Source organism: Manis pentadactyla, chromosome 5, assembly GCF_030020395.1.
Source record: "Manis pentadactyla isolate mManPen7 chromosome 5, mManPen7.hap1, whole genome shotgun sequence".
NCBI classification, from domain to species: Eukaryota; Metazoa; Chordata; class Mammalia; order Pholidota; family Manidae; genus Manis; species Manis pentadactyla.
In genome coordinates, this window is record NC_080023.1 from 32,456,575 (window position 1) to 32,480,927 (window position 24,353).

General features: G+C 36.1%; 1 protein-coding gene across 2 annotated transcripts in view; it reads left to right on the forward strand.

Annotated features, from left to right (window-relative positions):
* The window catches only part of KLHL5 (kelch like family member 5), a 107,093-nt gene that overhangs the window by 53,542 nt on the left and 29,198 nt on the right, over window positions 1–24,353 (forward strand). For both annotated transcript variants that reach the window (XM_036908486.2, XM_036908489.2), the window contains 3 exons: window positions 5,582–5,794; window positions 12,482–12,668; window positions 18,827–19,051. In XM_036908486.2, the coding sequence (XP_036764381.2) occupies window positions 5,582–5,794; window positions 12,482–12,668; window positions 18,827–19,051 (625 nt within the window). The remainder of the gene's footprint in view (window positions 1–5,581; window positions 5,795–12,481; window positions 12,669–18,826; window positions 19,052–24,353) is intronic.

The window sequence follows — 24,353 nt, forward strand, 5'->3', positions numbered from 1 at the left end:
TAGGCACAATTGTTGCTTTAAGGCTTAGACATAAATTTAAATTAGCTCAGTGTTTTCAAATCTATTTTCATAGCCAATTAGTTGTAGTAGTCTTTTTTTTTTTCTCAAGGTCATTATTTGACATTATTCAGTTTCAACAGAGACCTGAAATTGACAAGTCGTTTAGAGACAGGTTGTTCTATTTGAATTGTAGCTATAGGAACTCAATAGAAATATACAAAAGAATTTAATCTTCAATTTAAATAAATCCCTTCATAATTCCATTTATTTAAAAACTATTCCAAAGGGAGAAAGGGCATAGTGCTAGCAAGTGTTTAATAGCATGATAACTATAAAATGAAATAGATTTAAAATAGGAAGTAAGCATAATGCCACACAGTAAATTCAATTGTCAAAATTAGTAATGGTACATGTTCTTGGGATGTTCACGCATCCTGTACAATACAAATAAGAAAGAATGAGGAGTTCCTTCTTATAATCCTGAAATCTGAAAACTTGTTCTCATTCTGCTGCCATTGAACATGACCTAGAACAAGTCATTTAATAACTACAAATATTTCTAAGACTGGTTAGATTATTACAAATATTTAATGCCTCTATAGATTTATGAAGTAAATATAAGCGTTCAGTTGTAAATTTTTAAATTTTATTTCTGGATCAAGAAAAGCTATAAAAACATTGAACTCTGCTAAAATACCTGCTACAAAACCAAATTAATACTTCTGAAAAGCATGTTGTGTTGAACCTTGAGTTCAGTAGCCTTTCCAAACATTATTGAAAAACTTGATTTTCACTTAATAGGCATTATACTAGAATGGAATAGGCATTGTTCTAAAATAGATACATTTAGCCAATCAAATGAATATTTATATGATAGTCCTTTTCTCATTTAATGAAATACAATCAATACCATTCACAAGAGTAGCAATAATTTTATCAGTGTATAAATGTTGACTGTATACACTATCTTTAAGCAGTTAGAAATGTATGTTGTTTTAAATCTCATCTAACATTGTATAATAAATATCTTTCCATGTATCTGTGATCTTTGTCTTTGAAAATTTTAATGCCTGCTTAATAGTCCATTGAGTTACACCCCCACTAGTTGGACATTTAGGCTAGTTCCCATTTTTTACTAATATAAATAATAGTACAGAGAACATCATTAGAGAAGTATCAACTTCTTTTTCTCCTTGTGAATTATTTATTAAGATTAAACTACTAGGGGGATAAATGGGTTGAAAACTTCATTACTTTTATAGCTCTTGCTATGTGTTACGAAATCATTTTATTATGTCAGTATACAGTTAAGTCAAACAGTTTGCTTGAGGCTATTCCAGCACTGAGGTTTCACTAGAATATATTTCTGAAAATGATAATCAGTCATTTAAAGTAGGTTCATTTGGGCATCTTTAACAAATCATGATGAATTGAAGCAATTGAATTTAGTTAATTATTCATGTATGGTTTTCCTCTTAAGAATTTCTAGGAAAGAAATGTCAACCCAAGACACATTTTACATCTGTACCTAACTTGGGTTACTGCAGGCTATATGGGAAATATAATTCTCATTTTAATAAAGAAGATAGTTATTGATAGTCCTTATCTCTAGCTCTACCTTAAACAGCCTTAGCTATTTTACTAAAACATGTTTCAGTGCTGAAGCAGCCATTGAATAGTAGGAGTATAAGAAAAAAGTCATGGAACAATATGTCTAGCATTTGCATCTGTATTGTAACTATGTAAACATTACGACCTGTTATCTTGCACGCTTACCTTCTCTTCAGATTATTTAACAAAATAGCCTAGTAAAAGTCATTATCTCACACCTAAGGGCATTTCCCTCTCCCATTTCAAATTTTAAGGGGCCTGATTCCAATAAGCAGCCAAGACTGGGTCATTTTCAGTGTTAGGTCCTGGAGTCCCAACACTCGATGAGTACTTTTGTTTTGGCTCTTTTTCTGTGAGATTAGAACTTTGTACCTAAATCAGATTAGAAGTTTTCAAAACAGACCTAAAATCCTGAGTGGTCTTATAAATGGTATTGAGACACTTCAAAAGGCCAATTTGGTTCTAGGATAACCCTAAAGACATCTTCCTGGGCAGGGTCTCTGAAGACTTCTGTCGTCCAGAGTGGTCTTGGGAAATGTAGCCAGCCTGGAGGCCATTTCTGGGTAAGAGAAATATTTCATGGCTCACCCAGTTATTTGTCAAAGAACCAGCTCTTGGTTTCATTGATTTTTGCTATTGTTTTATTCTTCTCAATTTTATTTATTTCTTCTCTGATCTTTATTATGTCCCTCCTTCTGCTGACCTTAGGCCTCATCTGTTCTTCTTTTTCCAATTTCGATAATTGTGACATTAGACCGTTCATTTGGGCTTGTTCTTCCTTTTTTAAATATGCTTGGATTGCTATATACTTTCCTCTTAAGACTGCTTTTGCTGTGTCCCACAGAAGTTGGGGCTTAAGTGTTGTTGTTGTCATTTGTTTCCATATATTGCTGGATCTCCATTTTGATTTGGTCATTGATCCATTGATTATTTAGGAGCGTGTTTTTTAGCCTCCATGTGTTTGTGAGCCTTTTTGCTTTCTTTGAACAATTTATTTCTAGTTTTATACCTTTGTGGTCTGAAAAGTTGGTTGGTAGGATTTCAGTCTTTTGGAATTTACTGAGGCTCTTTTTGTGTCCTAGTATGTGGTCTATTCTGGAGAATGTTCCATGTGCACTTGAGAAGAATGTGTATCCTGTTGCTTTTGGATGTAGAGTTCTGTAGATGTCTATTAGGTCCATCTGTTCTAGTGTGTTGTTCAGTGCCTCTGTGTCCTTACTTATTTTCTGTCTGGTGGATCTGTCCTTTGGAGTGAGTGGTGTGTTGAAGTCTCCTAGAATGAATGCATTACATTCTATTTCCTCCTTTAGTTCTGTTAATATTTGTTTCAGGTATGTTGGTGCTCCTGTATTGGGTGCATATATATTTATAATGGTTATATCCTCTTGATGGACTGAGCCCTTTATCATTATGTAATGTCCTTCTTTGTCTTTTGTTACTTTCTTTATTTTGAAGTCTGTTTTGTCTGATACCAGAATTGCCACACCTGCTTTCTTCTCTCTGTTGTTTGCTTGAAATATCTTTTTCCATCCCTTGACTTTAAGTCTGTGCGTGTCTTTGGGTTTGAGGTGAGTCTCTTGTAAGCAGCATATGGATGGATCTTGCTTTTTTATCCATTCTATTACTCTGTGTCTTTTGATTGGTGCATTCAGTCCATTTACATTTAGGGTGATTATTGAAAGGTATGAATTTATTGCCATTGCAGGCTTAAAGTTTGTGGTTACCAAAGGTTTAGGGTTAGCTTCTTTACTATCTTACTGTCTAACTTAACTCGCTTGTTGAGCTATTATACACACGGTCTGATGATTCTTTATTTCTCTCCCTTCTTATTCCTCCTCCTCCCTTCTTCATATGTTGGGTGTTTTGTTCTGTGCTCTTTCTAGGAGTGCTCCCATCTAGAGCAGTCCCTGTAGGATGCCCTGTAGAGGTGGTTTGTGGGAGGTCTGGGAATTGTTTAATCCCTCCTTCATATTTAAATGATATTCGTGCTGGATACAGTAGTCTTGGTTCGAGGCCCTTCTGTTTCATTGCATTAAGTATATCATGCCATTCTCTTCTGGCCTGTAGGGTTTCTGTTGAGAAGTCTGATGATAGCCTGATGGGTTTTCCTTTGTAGGTAACCTTTTTTTTTTCTCTCTGGCTGCCTTTAATACTTTGTCCTTGTCTTTGATCTTTGCCATTTTAATTATTATGTGTCTTGGTGTTGCCCTCCTTGGATCCCTTGTCATGGGAGTTCTGTGTACCTCTGTGGTCTGAGAGGCCATTTCTTCCCCTAGTTTGGGGAAGTTTTCAGCAATTATTTCTTCAAAGACATTTTCTATCCCCTTTTCTCTCTCTACTTCTTCTGGTATACCTATAATTCGTATATTGTTCCTTTTCGTTTGGTCACTCAGCTCTCTTAAAATTCTTTCATTCCTGGAGATCCTTTTATCTCTCTCTGCATCAGCTTCTCTGCGTTCCTGTTCTCTGTTTTCTAGTCCATTAATGGTCTCTTGCATCTCGTCCATTCTGTTTTGAAGTCCTTCCAGAGCTTGTTTTATTTCTGGATTCTCCTTCCTTAGTTCTTGCATATTTCTCTGCAAGTCCATCAGCATGGTTATGACTTTTGTTTTGAATTCTTTTTCAGGAAGACTGGCTAAATCTATCTCCCCAGATTCCTTCTCAGGGGAAGATGTAGCAGATGCCGAAGCTGTCTGGGTTAGTCTTGTCTGGATCATATTTTTTTGCCTTTTCATGTTGACAGGTGCTATTGACTGTCAGCTGGGAGGGCCAAAATTTTCACTTGCTACTGGCCTTTCTTTACTGGGACAACTGCGACCCCTAGTGGCTTGTGTTGGGTAATTGCGTGTAGGCTGGGTCTTTGTGTCTTGCCTGGCCGGAAGGGAGGAATTTCCCTTTCTGTGGGCGGAGTTTGTCTCAGGCTGCTTCTCTGCTTTCGCAGCGCCCAGAAGGGTGATGGACCAGTGGGGAGGGGGGAGCTGTTTGGCTGTTTACCTCCGTGAGGGGTCTCAGAGCTGTTGCCCAGGGGGTTAGTGCGCCCGGTTTTCCCTGTAATTTCCAGCTGCTGTACTGTGACCTGGGTTGTTTCCATCAAGCTGTTAAGTCCCTGTCGCTTTAAGACTTTCAAAAAGCCCCCGCTTTTCTTTGTCACAGGGGCATCAGCTTCGGCACCCGCTCAGAGGTCTTGCTGCCCTGTTCCCCCAGTATCCAGGGCCCTCCGCCCACGCACTGTGTCTGTGCTCTGGTGGGGGTGGCTGGGGCTGGGTGTTCAGCAGTCCTGGGCTCCGTCTCCCTCCCGCTCTGCCTATTCTCCCGCGGGGAGCTGGGGGGAGGGGCGCTCGGGTCCTGCCGGGCCGGGGCTTGTATCTTACCCCTTTCACCAGTCGCTGGGTTCTCGCTGGTGTAGCTGCAGTCTGGCCACTGTCCTGCGTCTTCTGGTCTCTCTTTTAGGGCTAGTTGTGTTTGTTGTATTTTCAAAAGTATATATGTTTTTGGGAGGAGATTCCCACTGTCCTACTCACGCTGCCATGTTGGCTCCGCCCCTATCCTCACCCAGTTTTTTGGCTCTACCATTAGCCAAATTCTCCAGCAACCACAAATCTTAATTGTATTGAAGTATCATGCATCTCAGTGTCTAACTCATTTTTCTACCTTCCTTTGAAAGGCTTGCCAAACCTGTTCTCTAACTTGAGCAAAACAGTAACTAAAAGTCCCAGGTCCATTAAAAATATATATAATAAATTAGGCAACACTTTAATTCTGTGTATATGGAAATTGAAAGTTTAACAACATAATTTAGTTGAAATGCTATTTTCTACTGTTTCTTTCCTAGCAAGCAGTAATACATTGTAATAAAAACTCTAATGTATAAACTGTTTTAGGAACTAATTCAAATATTTTCAGTTTCTTTTAAATGAATTGTGATGGACAGAAGGTGTAGTATTGTTTATAGGCTATATTTTTCCTTTAGGAACATTTCATGGAAGTAATTCGAAACCAGGAATTTGTATTATTACCAGCCAGTGAAATTGCAAAGCTCTTGGCCAGTGATGATATGAATATTCCTCATGAGGAAACCATACTGAATGCACTTCTTACTTGGGTCCGTCATGATTTGGAACAGAGACGGAAAGATCTCAGTAAACTTTTGGCTTATATCAGACTACCTCTTCTTGCACCACAGGTAAAATGTCTTTAATTATTTAAAATCAATGTCATAATTTCAATAACATTTGAGTATTCGCTTTGTGCTAACATTAGATATACTTGTCTATAGAGTTTTTTCTTTGATTATTCGATCCAATAAGGTTATTTTACATATATTCCTGTGTAAGTGAAAAGATAGTGGACTGAAAATACTCTGCTTGCTTTCAACCCAGCAGTCCTGATCACTTTAATAGTGTCAATTAAGTAACACTGTTGCTTTGGGCTTAATAATTTTATTTGACTCAACTATAAACCATCCTAGCAACTGAAGAAGTAATAAAGCTGCTAATAAAAGAACACTGGACTCTAGAAACCAGAATTAGGTTAATTCATTTGCCACACATTTATTAAGTATCAAGTAAATGCTGAATTCTGGTGATATATATAAATTAAGGAGACCTGATGATAGTTCCAGCTCTGACATCTTCAAACTGACCTGGCAACCCACACACATTAGTTTCTTCATCTATCAAGTGGAGATAATGTGCTTTCTGACTACCTCACAGGATTATTATGAGGATCAGAAAAGTGCTCTGTGAAATGTGCTATAAATAATGTATGATTATCATTATTTTAGAATTGAGAGATATCTAGTTGGTGTATTCAAGACAATCAGTCAACATATTTACATGTATAGTTTCCCCTTTTTTACACTTCTCATCAAATATACAAAAAAATTTCCTCTGCATACTCTGCTGCTTCTTTTGAGGCCTTGAATAGAGAAAGAGGCCTTGAAGGTAATGAGCTTCAAAGAATGAGCTGTTGCTGCTCAAGGTCAGACTTTCTGTTATTGTTTAAGGTACCATACGTGTTATCTTATTTGTGTTTATGTTGAAGATTATGTATTATTTCTAGCTCCTGTGAACAAAAGTCACTGTGTACTCTCTACCATACAGAGACAAAAATCAAGTATTAATGCTTTTTAAGAAAGACCCCCCCCCCACTTCAGAGGTAGAATGTATGGATTCATAGAAGTGAAAGTGCATGAATTGATGATAATTCAGGAAAAACAACATCATAACATGTTTCTCTTAAAATCAGATTTAAAGAAGAGAGTTATATTTTTACTGGTACCTAGCAGAATTTTTTTTTCTTATCCTTTTCTAAATGAAAGAACCTAAAATCTGAAAAATCATAATAGACTTAAAAAAAAATTTGTGCATTTAAGTAACCTGACAACTCACTTCAGTCCTGCAGCTTTAAATATTTATGATACTATATTTATATGACTCCCAGAGACCTTTAAAATTTCTGTTATCCAGGATACTGCTGGTAGTCATAGCTATAAGATCTTAAAATTGAAGGTACTTTGGCGATCTTTTAGTCTAACATAGTTGTACAAATGAAATAACAGACCAAAACAGTGAAACCATATCTTCAAAATCACAAAGTGAGGGCACAGATTTCTGTCCTTTCTGCGTTGTAGTTTTATGTAGCTTTGTTTCCTGGCTAACATCATGGAGCTAATAAGAGACAAAAGCAGGACTTGAACACTGAATTGTTCTGCCTCTTGCTTACTATATGTAAAATTGCTGGGTATTTGGGAGGGATATCAGGTAGAAAAGAAATAGATTAAAAAATAAATCAGTGAATACAATATACTGAAATGAAAGCAATGATAGACATGTAAACAGGGCATCATAAAAATAATTGGAGTAGCTCACCCAGAATCGTGGTGGAAGAGCTTTCTGAAGTGTTGCTCAATCTGTATCATAAGTTAGCTACCCAAAGAAAGGGCTTGATATCCCCGGAGAGATAGGTGACTGACCTAGTTACAGAGTTGTGAGGGAAAAATATATCATGTTTTGGAATTTGAAGGTAGCTTGCATTGCTAGTATGCAGGGAATGTTGAGCGATGAGGCTAGCAAGGGAGAGACCAGACCATGAAGAATCTCTGGTCATGCCAAGGAGTTTGGATTTTATCCTAAAGCAGTGAGGAAAAGTCACAAGTGACTCTATAGCATTTTACTATGGTGATGGGCAGTGACTCCAATGGGGTGGGGGTGGGGTCGGCGACTTGATGATATGGGTGAGTGTTGTAATCATAGTGTTGCTCATGTGAAACCATCATAAGATTGTATATCAATGATAACTTCATTAAAAAAAAAAAAGTAAAGGACAAGTTTCCAGAATTAAGTTATCAGTGACAGAGATTTTTAAGTAGACACTAAAATCATTAAAAAAATGTTGATTTTTTTTTCTGAATGTTTTATTTTAAAAGGTAAGAAAGTGGGTTGTGTGTGTGTGAAATGGGTGAAGGTGGTCAAAAGGTACAAACTTCCAGTTACAAAATAAATAAGTCCTTGTGATGTAATGTGCAGCATGATGACTATAGTTAATAATGCTATATCGTATATATATATTTGAAAGTTGCTAAGAGATTAGGTCCTAAAAGTTCTCATCACAAGAAAAACATTTGTAATTGTGTGGTGATGGCTGTTAGACTTTGTGGTGATCATCTCGCAATATATACATAAATCATTAATGTATACCTGAAACTAACATGTCAATTATGTATCAATAAAAAATAGAACCAAAAAATTTTAAGATAGGAAAAAGCAACTTAAATTGCTTAATGCCTGTCAAATAATAAATAACTAACATTACAAAAAATGCCATTAGGTCCAGTTACCTAGAGTATTTACTTTTGTGAAATAGTTCTTTTCTTAATGAGGTTTTACTCGGCTCTGTTAATATGAAATATTCTATTTAGCCTAGTTAGAAGGCTTTTAACTTACATATAGTTATTTTATTGTAGAGTCTTTCACAGTAGATTCTTAAAATTGTGAAGGAAGTAGTATATATAATTGTAATTCTCTATCAAGTGGTCATTTTAATGTGGGTTTTTTTAAGTGATTAATCCAGAAGATAAGTGTTTGTGGTCATTTTATTTTACCTTCAAAAGCATTCTGAACTTTTCTATTTGATCAAATTTTAAATAATGTTGCTAGAAATACTAAAATATATAAAAATTATTTTAAAAATTTTGACAGCTAAATTCTTGATGTTCCCAGTGATTGGCCTATATTATAAGTATCATGATCTTCACTATTCTGTTCTGAATTCTCAATATTGCCTTGTCCTAAAGGTCAGAAATGTGAAATGAGTCAATATTTACCTTTAGAATTCTTTTAATTTACAAGGTTTTGATTCCAGAACCTTTGTTAAAGCTTATAGAGTTCATAAATCATTCACATTCCTTTTTTTTTTAAAGGTATTATTGATATACACTCTTACGAAGGTTTCACATAAAAAAACAATGTGGTTACTACATTTACTCAAATTACCAAGTCCCCACCCATACCCCATTGCAGTCACTGTCCATCAGTGTAGTAAGATGCCACAGAGTCACTACTTGCCTTCTCTGTGCTACGCTGTCTTCCCCGTGACCCCTCACACCATATTCCCATTCCATTTTTATATTGTATTTGGGGGAACAGTTTTAGAGGAATAGTCATGGTGAACAAGTATGTAAGTGAAGATAAAATTTAGAAATTGTTCTGTCTTCTAAATGCTTTCATTTTAATAATTTGCCATTCTTTTATGGCAGAGAAGGCACATAGTATTCACCTAAAGTGCATAATATGTGAGAGTCTGTGTTTTTTTAGTTTTCTGTCAGTGCCTTGTGAAGAATGATTTTCCATATGATACTTGGTACCTTCCATTTGATAATCTGATACCTTGATTAATGGCTTCATATTTTCTTCTATTACTTTAATATCTCTCCTTAAACATAAATAATCACATTTATTCATGAATTATAGACTGTCAGCATCTTAAGAAATATATTTTAATTCAAATTGCAATAACTAATTAAGTCTCCCAAGACTTTCTACAGTTTTTTCACATTTCTTTTTATTTAGAAAGGACTAAAGTAATTATATATAAAATAAATAATAGAAACCTTAAGATTAATTTAAATAAGCCAACTCAATGTATATTCAGTAATGGTTTCTGTAGCAAGTATAACTATATCTGCATACAATATGGAATAATTAATAACAGAACTTAACTCTGTCATGAGACTTACTGTTTCAGTTTGGCTTTTTTGCTGTTAACATGCTGTTTTCAGTTCCCAAATGCCACAAAGTTTTTGATAGTGACTTGTGTTACAGACTCATCTTTCTCTTCCATTATCAAAATATGAATATATTCTCAATATTATTATTCATTAAGGATATGCAAAGTAAAACCATATTTTCCACCCATTCAAATGGCTAAAGTAAAAGAAGATAGTAACATTTTTGGTGAGAATGTGAAGAAACAGGAACCTTCATATATTGATGAGGGGACTATAAAATGTTGCAGCCATTTGGAAAACAATTTGACAGTTTATTTGAAAGTTAACATATATTTACCATATGACCCAGCAAATCTATTCTTAGGTATCTACCCAAGAGAAATGAAAACATATATCTACATAAAGATTTGCACATAAATGTTCTTAGCAGCTTTATTCATAATAGCCAGAAACTGGAAACAACCTAAGTGCCCATCAACTGGTAAATAGATAGATGAAATATGACCCATACAAAGGAATATTATCCAACAATAAAAATATATGAAGTACTGATAAATGGTACACATGGATGAATCTCAAAAACATGCTAAATTTAAAAAAGCAAGACACAGGAGACCACAAATTGCATGATTCTGTTTATATGAAATATTTTTTAAAAGGCAAATGTATAGGGACAGATTAGTGCTTGGGACTAGATGAGAACAGAAATTAACAGTAAATAGGCATGTGGGGTCTGATTGAGGTGATGAAAGTGTCCCCAAACTGTTTTATGGTAATGTTTGCGCAACTTGGTAATTTACTAAAAACTATTGAATTGTATATGTGAAATTGTGAATTATTTGATATGTAAATATAACTTACATTATTAAATACAATTCTGTAATATATCAAAAAGATAATAAGCTATATCCAGGAAGTCTTTTTTCAGGAATCTGAGAATGATTGCATATCTGGAAATATGTCAAGGTAATTATGATGTCAATAACTTAAAGAAGAAAAAGCCATATGATCCTATCAGTAGATGTATAAATAGATTTGGAAAAACTTAGGAACCATTCTTTATTTTAAAACTCTGAAGTAAAATAGGGAGGGAAGAAAATATCCTAAATATAATAAAGGTGGATTACTAAATTCCACAGCAGCTATTATCCTAAGTAGTGAAATGCTAAAACTGTATCAGTTCAAACCAGAAAGAAGGATAGTCTATGGAACCCTAGTTTTCAACATTGCTTTGAAGGTTTTAGCAACTGCAATAATAAAATAAAAATGAAATAATTGGCATACATATTAGAAGATTTCAACTATCTCTATTTGGTGATGATTACGATAGTATGGCTAATAGCTAGTGTTTTATAAGGGAATGTGGTAAAGTAGCAAGTTACAATGCAAGTATACAATAAACAGTGGATTTTTCTCTCCTCCAGCAAATCATAATGCAAAATGCAAAATTAAAAATCCATTCCCAATTGCGATAAAAATAATAAAATAGGTAGGACTATATTTAATAAAATAAAGGCATAAGACGTATATGAGAAAAACTATACAACAAATGGAAAGTTCTTGAACAGAAATATTAAATATCATAAAAATCTAAGTTCTCCAAAAATTAATAAATTGCAGTTTCTGTTAGAATTCCAACAGGATCCATGTGTGATGAAGGGGAATTAGGTAAATTTATCTTAAGTGTATATGGAAATAAGACTGAAAATTAGCCAAGAAAACTATGAAAATGAACAGTGAGGGTAGATTTATATCAGATAACCAGAATATGCTATACAGACACTGTAATAAAATGTGGCATTAAAATGGTAACACACAATGGATCAATGGAATAAAGAATCAAAAATAGATATCTATCCTGAGATGTATTTGTGAGAATTTAATATGTGGCCTTATTAATTCAGTTTGAAGGTTCAATTCAATTGGAACTGGAGGGGACTATTTAATAAATGGTGCTGATACAGTACTTGCTATCCATCTGAAGAAAATTAAAATATTCTTCAACTCATAGTCTATTTAAAAATAAATGGATTAATAGCCTAATGAAAGAAAGAAAGCAATAGAGTAGGGAGGGGTTGGAGAATCAAGCACATAAGGAAAATAAATGCATTTTTAAATACAAAGTGTAACCATATTTATGCATTTGTATAAAACTACATCAGTACAAAAATAGGATTTGGTGAAGCACAAGGGAGTCTTAGAATAATGATCTTTCAGAGCTCTTTTCCCCTTAAGAAATTGGTAAGTTTTATTTTTGCTTTTGTTGTCTGAGCATTGTTTACAGAGGTCAGGTAGATGCAGTTTAGTCAACTAATAATTATTCTTCAGTTAAAATTATTTCTAATTTAAAAAGTAAAATTCTAGAAAAATCTGGAAAACCATAATAAAACAGTAAAAAAAGGTTGTTTACAAACATCAGTTTCCCCACCACCTATAGATAAGCATTAAGATTTTAGAGTACACCACTTACTCCTCAGTGTTTATTTTTCGGTGAAATTTTAAATGTAAATTTTGTATGTGTTGCATATTTTAGTTAAAAACAGATGTCCAAACTTGGATTTATTTTTAATGAGATAATTTCCATTTGTGAACATATGGTTTATTCTTGGTCATTCAATATACATACTCACTATTATTTTCTAGTTTCTGGCAGACATGGAAAATAATGCACTTTTTCGGGATGATATAGAATGTCAGAAACTTATTATGGAAGCAATGAAGTATCATTTATTACCAGAAAGACGACCCATGTTACAAAGTCCTCGGACAAAACCTAGGAAGTCAACTGTTGGTACGTTGTTTGCAGTTGGAGGAATGGATTCAACAAAAGGTATTAAATAATCTTTTACTTGAGGGAACAGAAAAAAAAAAGAATTTTAATTAGTAATAGATGTGGCCGAAGAGCTCTGTGGAGAAATGGCTGGTTCTGGGACTGGGGTAAGAAAAGTACAAGATAAGCCTAGAAGAACATCTTGTAGTGCCAGAAAGTAAGGAAATGCTCAAAAATGATGGAGACAGGTCAAGGGACACAGCAGGGAGTTTGAAGGGGCTTCCACTGTCCACATCTGGGATAATTTCAGCATGAAAATAAATAGTGATAGAAAGAGAGTACAACCTATTAATAAGTATTCATGAGTCCACACTGATAAAAATGAAGGGGAAGGGAAAGTTCTTTACAGTAGAATATGAACTACTAAATATAAAAGGAAAGATGGGGTTAGAAAAATTTACCATTTGGCAACCATCATAATAATAACTACTTCAGTCAAGAAACATCAATACATGCTGCAACTAGCAGGTAAAAGTTTGGGAGAACAGGATATTTAGCCTCACAGTATCTCCCAACCACTTCCTTAGGGGTAAAACAGTATCTTAACAGTGGAGAAACCTGGCGCACAGCACCTTAACCAAATAATCAAAGGTCATACTGCCAATAACCAGCAGCGTGTGCCTCTTGAATGATTCATTGAGAACTCAGCTGCACATCTGTTTTCTTGCCAAAAACGTATAACCTGAATTTAATCATGAGAAAGAAAGAAAAAAAAAGAATCCAAGTCAAGAGGCATTCTGTAAAATAACCTATCCTATAGTATTGCAAAATGTCAATATCATGAAATACAAAAGACATTTAGGAATTATTCCAAATTGCAGAAGACTAAAGAGACATGAAAGCTATTCCAATGCATCATCTTGGATTTTCTTTGGCTATAAAAGACATAATTGGAACAAATGGTAAAACCCCAACAAAGCCTTTAGATTAGATAACAGCAGTACATAAATGTTAATTTCCAGATTTTAATGACTGTATTGTGGTTTTGAAAGAGAATTTCTTGTTTTGAGGAAGGTACACTGAAGTATTTTGGGTCCAGGGGCATCATTTCTGCAGCTTAATTTTAAACAGTTCAGAAAAAAATTCATACATATGTATACACAAATAGAAAGCAAATGTACTAAAACATAAACATCTGGAAATCTGGGTGGAGATATCTGCAAGTTCTTTGTACCATTCTTGCAAGTCATTACTAATAGTAACAGTATAGTAACAAACACCATCCATAGTGCCCTCAGTGTCATGCTAGGAGCTTTCTGTGTTTTACCTCCCGTATACATTAATCTCTCCTTCCTCTGAGTTCCTAGTACTAATAGTCTCCAACCCCCGGCAGTCCCTCTGGCTTTGGCTACCTCTCTGATCTTAGCTCATTCTAATTCTCACCTCACTTTTTGTTCCAACCCTGCTGGCCTCCTTCTTCACATAATGAGCCAAATATTATCCCATACCAGAGATACTACATTACCTGCTCCCTCTCTCTGGAATGTTCTATGCCCTGATGTTGGAATGGCTAGCAGAAATTATTCACTCAGATCTCCTCTCCGATGTCAGTTGACCAAAGATTTCCACGGACATTCAATCATCACTTGCACATCACTTTCTAACCTTTTGCCTTCCACTTTCTCTCTCCTTCCTCTGCTTTATGTTTCTTCATAGCACCTGATCCATTTGTGTATGGTCTGTCTACCTCTTCCCCCCAAGTTAGCTCAAGAAAGCAAGGAGTTTGTTTTCTTCATTGATATATTCCCAGACCCTAGAACAGTGCCTTGCTCATAGATGGCATCAGTAAATATTTGTCAAATGAATGAAGGTTATCCTTTGCCATCTCTTTAATTATTTGTATGACTAAATCCCTTGATGCACTAATCACATCCAAACATTTCATTTCTATGTGACATCTTTAAAGAATATAAAAATATGAGCTCTAATTGAAAGTGTTTTATTGTTATTTAACTTTTAGGTTCCTGATAACAAAGATACAGATGTCAATGTAGCTGTAGATATTATCCCATATAGCATTGTGCTATGTATTTATAGATAACTCAAGTTCTAAGTATAGGCTTGATGACTGAACAGTATGCAAATATGTAAAGATAACTGGTTAAAGTTATAAATATTTGGAAATTTAAAAATCAACACTTCTTTTCCTCTCTTTTTCAAGGCTTTAACTGCTAACTCTGTATTAATTATATTCTTTATTCTCCTATTTTCAGCTTGTATAAAATATCCACATGATGTTCGACTTTAACCTCAATTTCATGTGTGCAAGTCTTCTCTGACCATGTCTCCCAGACTTGAGAACTTGGAATTGTAATTCATTGTTCTTCAGTGGACATCAACTCTGACTCATTTATGCAAATAAGGAATTTTTTGGAAGGCTATTGAAAAATGGGCAGGAACTACATCCACTGCCTTTGCTTTATAAAACCTGCTTTAGTTTTAAATCGTAGGTGCAAGGACCCCTTTTACTAGCTTTAGGTCAATCCTGGATCTTAAATTTCTAAGGACAAGGAGAATGAATCTGTCTTTTCAGCTTTATGGGAGATAGGTTCCTGACTCTCATCAAGGCTTTTACATACAGTGAGAAATTACCCAAGCATGAAAGTGGAACTCAGACACTAAGACCCAAAGTAACCAGTACATGTCTTTCTATCTTTTTCTGTCTGTCTGTCCCTGTCTTTTAAACATTCTATTCTAACAGTCACTGAGTCTTCATTCTAAATCCATTGTTATCTTCCTAATTTCAGTTATGGAGTTATCAGTTTACATATTGCAATCACGTTCATTTAGTGGGAATAGCATTCATTATGTTCTTATGTGCCAGGCATTACACTAAACACTTAACCTATATTGTTTCATTTCATCTTCATAACAATTCTACGAACTGAATGTTACTATTGTCCTCTTTTATAAATAAGAATACTGAGATATAGAAATTTCCCAGGATCAAACACCTGGATGGTGGAATCAGTTCATTCAAACGGGCATTTTGACTCTGCTGGGAATAACCTCTGCTTCATTAACTCTTCTGCTAATATGCTATTACTTTGCTCAAAAACTCCAACAATCTTTATTTCTTATCACATAAGATGTAAATTCCTCTTTTTTTGAAGTTTTGAAGACTCTGTAATCTGGCCCTTACTATATGACCAACTTTATTTCTGAGTCTTTCTTAATAATCTCTCTGACTTATCTTATTCCCAACATCTTTATCATATGGCCTTGCCTTATTCCCAATGTCTTTATAATGAAAATTCACATTAATTGGATGGTAGTCTGATCATATACCTGGCTAGTATAGAGCCCAACTAACAAGCTAAATACCACTGGTGATTCTAAATACTACTAAGAAAATGTTGAGTATATTTCTGCTTTTTCAAAAAGTATGAATTAGGGATGTTCTCAGCTTCTAATAGAATTTTGCAATTGTTAGGATTTGTTACTTTTGGATATTTGTTTTATTTTAAGATATGTTTCAGACTTCAAGATTTTATGTCTTAAGAATTATATCTGATGTTAGCAAAAGAACTTTTAGCTACTAATTCATAAAACTATGATACTGCTTATTGAACTAGATCTAGAAGAAATAACATGAAAAAAATAACCCTTAAATTCATTAGGGAGGAGTGATAATAAGCATTGCACTTTATTTAATGGAAGGAAGAAGTTTTAAAATCAAATTTAGGATAATGAATCAAGTATACTAGTACATAAATAATCTGAGTGTATGAATAAAATCTCATAGCTAAGAATTATAAAGAAAGATTATTCAAGTTCAAAAAATTTTTTGAATAGCTGCTATTGTATGAGGTACTCTACTTGGTGCTGTGAAGAATATAAAGGTGGAAAAAGATTTGGGATCGATCCCAATTACAAATTTTGTAGGGTAAATTTAAAAAATGAAAGCTATAATATATTAAAACATAATATATATATATAAAGCAAAACTTCTACATTTAGGAGATTATCAGTAGCATTAGGCTCTGATGACCTAATCATAATAAATACTTTAGGATAAATATTTGTCCTGATTGTAAATCTATAAGGAAAACACTGATTCCATGTTGTGTTAGAAGCTTAGAAGAGAGAAGTAAAGTAGATTTTAACTGAACTCTTCATAACTGAAGGTTGGCTTGTTTTAGAGGATGGGCTTTTAATTTTTTTTTTACTTACCTCCATTTCTCTTACCTCATAAAGAGAACAAAAGAGTTCCTGGAGCCTTCTAATTCTTTTTTTTTTCTGGTATTTTTAAAAATTATTATTAAGGTATCTTATGAAGGTTTCACATGAAAAGCAATGTGGTTACTACATTCACCCTTATTATCGAGTCCCCCCCATACTCCACTGCAGTCACAGTCAGTCAGTGTAACAAGATGCCACAGTCACTGCTTGTCTTCTCTGTGCTACACTGTCTTCCCCATGATCCCCCCACACCATGTGTACTAATCATAATACCCCTCAATCCCCTTCTCCCTCCCCCCCTCCCTTCCTTTTGGTAACTGCTAGCCCCTTCTTGGAGTTTGTGAGTCTGCTGCTGTTTTGTTCCTTCAGTTTTGCTTCACCATTATACTCCACAAATGAGGAAAATCATTTGGTATTTGTCTTTCTCTGCCTGACTTATTTCACTGAACATAATACACTCTAGCTCCATCCATGTTGTTGCAAATGGTAGATTCTGTTTCTTTCTTATGGCTAAATAGTATTCCATTGTGTATATGTACCACACCTTCTTTGTCCATTCATCTACTGATGGACACTTAGGTTGCTTCCATATCTTGGCTATTGTAAATAGTGTTACAGTAAACATAGGGGTGCATATGTCTTTTTGAATCTGAGAACTTGTTTTCTTTGGGTAAATTCCTAGGACTGGAATTCCCAGGTCAAATGGTATTTCTATTTTAAGTTTTTTTGAGGAACCTCCATATTGCTTTCCACAATGGTTGAACTAGTTTACATCCCCACCAGCAATGTAGGAGGGTTCCCCTTTCTCCACATCCTCGCCAGCATTTGTTGTTGTTTGTCTTTTGGATGTTGGCCATCCTAACTGGTGTGAGGTGATATCTCATTGCATTTCCCTGATAATTAGCGATGTGGATTATCTTTTCATGTGCCTATTGGCCATCTAAATTTCTTCTTTGGAGAATTGTCTGTTCATATCCTCCACCCATTTTTTAATAGGGTTATTTGCTTTTTGGGTGTTGAGGTGTGGGAGTTCTTTATAAATTTTGGATGTTTAACCCCTTGTCAGATACGTCATTCACAAATATATTCTCCCATACTGTATGATGCTTGGAGCCTTCCAATTCTTAAAAAAATGTAAACACTGTTAGGGAGTTTACTCCCTAAAATTTCACACTCTCACAGTCCCCAAAGTATATGATCTGCGCTAAACACTCTTGCCCTTCCTGGTGACAGGATTTGTATCCCTCCTGCCTCCTGTGAAGGCCAGCCCCTCACCTGTGCTCTGATACTACCCTCTCCTGCCTGCTCAGGAACCTCACACTATTAGTTAACATTCTTTCATCTCCTGTATTTTCATCTTCTTTCCTCACAACTAAATCTGTCCCTTAGCATTTAAGCAAACTACAGTTTTCCAATCAAAAAAAAAAAAAAAACCTCCCTCAGCCCACCTAGTAATTCCTCTCTCTTCCCTTTTATAGCCAAACTCTCACAAGAATCATCTATGCTCACGATCTCCACTTCTCACCTCCCAATCATGTCTCAACCACTCAAACAACAGGATTCTCCCTCAAGTCATCAGTGACCTCCCTGTAGCTAAATCTAGTAATACTTCTTAGTCTTCATCTTCCTTGGTCCTCTCAGTAGCCTTTGATACTGCTAGTAGTCCTACCTGCTATAAATTTTTTCTTTAGATTCCATGACACTACTTTTCCTCCCAGTTCTAGCTCTTACTTCTCAGCCTCTTTGACAAATAATCCTTGACTTTTTAATACTGGGGCCTGGTGTATGTCCTGGAGACTAGTAGGAGATGATGTCAGGAATATAAGCAGGGAACAGGTCATACAGGAGCTTAGTGCAATATAATAACAGAATTATTGTTACTGATAATAAAATTATACTTTTGTATGTAAAAATTCCTAAAATACTCAATCGTGGTGAAATTTTTATGTACATAACTGCTATATATTACTATGAAGGAGCAACAAGCATTGAAAAGTATGATCTTCGTACAAACATGTGGACTCCTGTCGCAAATATGAATGGGAGGAGGCTACAGTTCGGTGTCGCAGTGTTAGATGACAAACTGTATGTAGTTGGTGGAAGAGATGGACTGAAGACCCTGAATACCGTAGAATGCTACAACCCTAAAACAAAAACTTGGAGTGTGATGCCTCCTATGTCCACACATAGGCACGGCCTTGGTGAGTATAACTGCAAATCTGTTCATAATACTGTATCTTAGGCTTCCACAGCACTTTCACGTTCTGTATCAAGAGAAGACCACCAATATGGCAGCTTCAAAATCAGCAAAAATCAGTCACTAAACACTCCTTCACATTAACCTTGTTAACTGAGAAGGAGAAGCAGAGAAACAACATATACATAAATGCGGCAGCAATTGCACAAGTGCAAACATAGATACTTAAGGACTTTAGTAAAGTATAATGGACCAAAAAGCCATCTTTTAAAATATGTGCTCTGTTTTGGTAATTAGCATTGTCTAACCTAATCAAAATGCTTATTTAAAAACCTTTAGCATTATTGTTTTTCATCTATATCCCCTGGTTTTTTAAGCAGAAACGAGTAAAAACCCAGGGAAGTTTTGATGTGGCACAGGGAATGTACAGATAGAGACTTTTCATTCTTTCATTCAGTAGTTCACCAAGCAGACATTGAACAGCATGTACTCTGTGTCATGCTCTTTACTCTAACAAAAATGTAGAAAACACTGTCTTTCTCCTCAAGGAACTGATGTCTTATTCTGAAGTGACAGAAGATCTAGGGATCTCATATCAGATGACCTCTCTTTTCTCATAGAAGAAAGAATAGGTGAAATAGAACTGTTGGATGAGAGTGAAAGAAATAGAAATAAAATCAAACGGGGCTTGAAATGTATCTGTATCATCCAGCTTTTGCTCATAACAAACCACTCCAAAACTAGAGGCTTAAAACAACAACCATTTATTTAGCTTATGGATCTGCGGTCAGCTGGTCCAATCTGATCTGGGCTGCCTTGTATGATTTCTGTCAGGTTTTTTCATATATCTGTGGTGGTCTGGCAAGTCAGCGAGGTGATCTACGTGGCCTCATTCACATGGGTAGTGGTAGGCAGGTTGTTGTTGGTCTAGGCAGAGGCAGCTGGGCCACATGCCTCTAATCAATCACAAGCTAGCCCAGGCTTCTTTATATGGTGACAGTCACAGGGTTTCAGAGGCAGGAAGAGAAGGCAAGCCAAGAGACACAAACTCTCTTCAAGCTTCTGCTTGCATGAGGTTTGCTAATGTCCCATAGGCCAAGACAAGTCACATGGGCAAACACAGATTCAAAGAGTAGAGAAGATGACTCCTACTCTTGATGGGAAGAGTTGCAGAGTCACATTGAAAATAGGCATGCATTCAAGTATAGGAGGAAATTGTGACCATATTGCCAATTTTTATCACATTTTGGAAAAGGTTTAAAATAGTTGCAGTATGAAATTTGAGAGTTCATAAAAGATTAATTAAAAGGTGGATGAGGAGGAGGAGCCAAGATGGCGTGAGTAGAGCAGCAGAAATCTCCCAAAAACATATATATTTTTGAAAATACAACAAATACAACTAATCCTAAAAGAGAGACCAGAAGATACAGGACAATAGCCACACTACATCTACACCTGCGAGAACCCTATGCCTCACAAAGGGGGTAAGATACAAGCCATGGCTCAGCGGGACCCAAGTGCCCCTTCACCCCAGCTCCCGGCGGAAGGAGAAGAGTTGGAGCGGGAAGGGAGAGGGTTGCCCAGGACTGCTAAATAGCCAGCCCTAGTCATCCGCACCGGAGCGCAGACACAGTGCATGGGGTACTGGATACTAGGAAAACGGGACAGTAAAATCTGTGAGTGGTTCCCGCAGCCGGCGCCCCTGGGACAAAGAACAGAGAGTGCTTTTTGAAAGTCTTAAAGGGACAGGGACCCCACAGCTGGACAGAGGCATCCCGGCACAATCAGCTCAGCACTGGGAACACAGGGAACTCCAGGCGACCTAACCCCCTGGGTGGCAGCACAGCCCTGAGGCCCCTCATAGCAATAAACAGCCTTCTGCCCGTTCCTGCTCCGGTGCAGCCCAGCCATAGTGGAGCAGCCTGAGAGTGGCCACGCCCACAGCAAACGTGCGCAGAGCTTCCTTCACAGTGGCCGGGCAAGAATCAGAGACCCCGGCTGCACGCAGCTGCCCAGCACAAGCCACTAGAGGTCGCCGTTCTCCCAGGAGAGAAGGCCACAAACTAGCAAGAAGGGACGTTCTCCCAGCTGACACGTGCCAACTACCCACGACTATCTCGTCATCGTAGAAGAATTTGATACAGACCAGATTAACCCAGAAAGTCTCCCCTGAAAAGGAATCTGGGGAGATACACCTAACCAATCTTCCTGAAAAAGAATTTAAAATTAAGGTCATAACCATGCTGATGGACTTGCAGAGAACTATGCAAGAGCTAAGGAGGGAGAATACAGAAATAAAACAATCTCTGGAAGGATTTAAAAGCAGAATGGATGAGATGCAAGAGGCCATTGATGGAATAGAAACCAGAGAACAGGAACACATAGAAGCTGATGCAGAGAGAGAGAAAAGTATCTCCAAGAATGAAACAATATTAAAAGAACTGTGTGACCAATCCAAAAGGAACAATATCTGCATTATAGGGGTACCAGAAGAAGAAGAGAGAGAAAAAGGGATAGAAAGTGTATTTGAAAAAATAATTGCTGAAAACTTCCCCAAACTGGGGGAGGAAATAGTAGCTCAGACCACAGAAGTACACAGAACTCCCAACAGAAGGGATCCAAAGAGGACAACAACACCAAGACACAATAATTAAAATGGCAAAGATCAAAGACAAGGACAGAATTTTAAAGGCAGCTAGAGAGAGGAAAAAGGTTACCTACAAAGGAAAACCCATCAGGCTATCATCAGAGTTCTCAAAAGAAATCTTATAGGCCAGAAGAGAATGGCATGATATATTTAATGCAATGAAACAGAAGGGCCTTGAACCAAGAATACTATATCCAGTGCAATTATCATTTAAATATGAAGGAGGGATTAAACAATTCCCAGACGAGCAAAAGTTGAGGTAATTTGCCTCTGACAAACCACCTCTACAGGGTAAGTTAGAGAGACTGCTCTAGCTGGGAGCACTCCTAAGGCTAAATAGATGTCACCAGAGAAAATAAAATAACAGCAAAGAAAGCAGACCAACCAAATACTAACTAAAGGCAAAAAATAAAACCAACTACCAACAAAAGCAGTCAAAGGAAACACAAAAGAACACAGAATAAAACACCCAACATATAAAGAATGGAGGAGGAGGAATAAGAAGGGAGAGAAATAAAGAATCATCAGACAGTGTTTATAATAGCTCAACAAGCAAGTTAAGTTAGACAGGAAGATACTAAAGAAGCTAACCTTGGACTTTTGGTAACCATGAATCTAAAGCCTGCAATGGCAATAAGTACATATCTTTCAATAATCACCCTAAATGTAAATGGACTGAATGCACCAATCAAAAGACAAAGAGTAATAGAATGGATAAAAAAGCAAGACCTATCTATATGCTGCTTACAAGAGACTCACCTCAAACCCAAAGGCATGCACAGACTAAAAGTTAAGGGATGGAAAAATATTTCATCAAACAACAAGGAGAAAAAAGCAGGTGTTGCAATACTAGTATCACACAAAATAAACTTCAAAACAAAGTAACAAGAGATAAAGAGGGACACTACATAATGATAAAGGGCTCAGTCCAACAAGAGGATATAGCCATTATAAATATATGTGCACCTAACACAGGATCACCAGCATATGTGAAACCAATACTAACAGAATTAAAGGAGGAAACAGAATGCAACGCACTCATTTTAGGAGACTTAAACACACCACTCACTCCAAAGGATAGATCCACCAGACAGAAAAAAAGTAAGGACACAGAGGTACTGAACAACACACTAGAACAGAAGGACCTAATAGACCTCTATAGAACTCTACATCCAAAGCAACAGGATACACATTCTTCTCAAGTGCACATGGAACATTCTCCAGAATAGACCACATACTGGGACATAAAAAGAGCCTCAGTAAATTTAAAAAGATTGAAATTCTACCAACCAACTGCTCTGACCACAAAGGTATAAAACTAGAAATAAGTTGTACAAAGAAAGTAAAAAAGGCATACAAACACAAGGAGGCTTAACAACATGCTTCTAAATAATCAATGGATCAATGACCAAATCAAAATATAGGTCAAGCAATATATGGAAACAAATGACAACAACAACACAGAGCCCCAACTTCTGTGGAACACAGTGAAAGCAGTCTTAAGAGGAAAGTATATAGCAAGTCAGGCATATTTAAAGAAGGAAGAAGAATCCCAAATGAATAGTCTAACGTCACAATTATCAAAATTGGGAAAAGAAGAAATGAGGCCTAAAGTCAGCAGAAGGAGGGACATAATAAAGATCAGAGAAGAAATTAATAAAATTGAGAAGACTAACACAATAGAAAAAATCAATGAAACCAAGAGCTGGTTTTTTGAGAAAATAAACAAAATACATAAGCCTCTAGCGAGACTTATTAAGAGAAAAAGAGAATCAACACATCAACAGATTCAGAAACAATAAAGGAAAAATCACGATGGACCCCACAGAAATACAAAGAATTATTAGAGAATACTATGAAAACCTATATGCTGACAAGCTGGAAAACTTAGAAGAAATGGACAACTTCCTAGAAAAATACAACCTTCCAAGACTGACCGAGGAAGAAACAGAAAATCTAAACAAACCAATTACCAGTAAAGAAATTGAATCAGTAATCCAAAAACTACACAAGAACAAAACCCCTGGGCCAGATGGACTTACTTCAGAATTTTATCAGACATACAGAGAAGATATAATACCCATTTTCCTTAAAGTTTTCCAAAAAACAGAAGAGGAGGGAATACTCCCAAACTCATTCTATGAAGCCAACATCACCCTAATACCAAAACCAGGCAAAGAACCCACCAAAAAAGAAAATTACAGACCAATATCCCTGATGAACGTAGATGCAAAAATACTCAACAAAATATTAGCAAACGAAATTCAGAAATACATCAAAAGGATCATACAACATGACAAAGTGGGATTCATCCCAGGGATGCAAGGATGGTACAGCATTCAAAAATCCATCAACATCATCCACCACATAAATAAAAAGAATGACAAAATCACATGTTCATCTCCATAGGTGCTGAAAAAGTATTTGACAAAATTCAACATCCATGCATGATAAAAAACTCTCAACAAAATGGGAATAGAGGGCAAATACCTCAACATAATAAAGGCCATATATGATAAACCCACAGCCAACATCATACTGAACAGCGAGAAGCTGAAAGCTTTTCCTCTGAGATCAGGAACAAGACAGGGATGCCCACTCTCCCCACTGTTATTTAACATAGTACTGGAGGTCCTAGTCACGGCAATTAGACAAAATA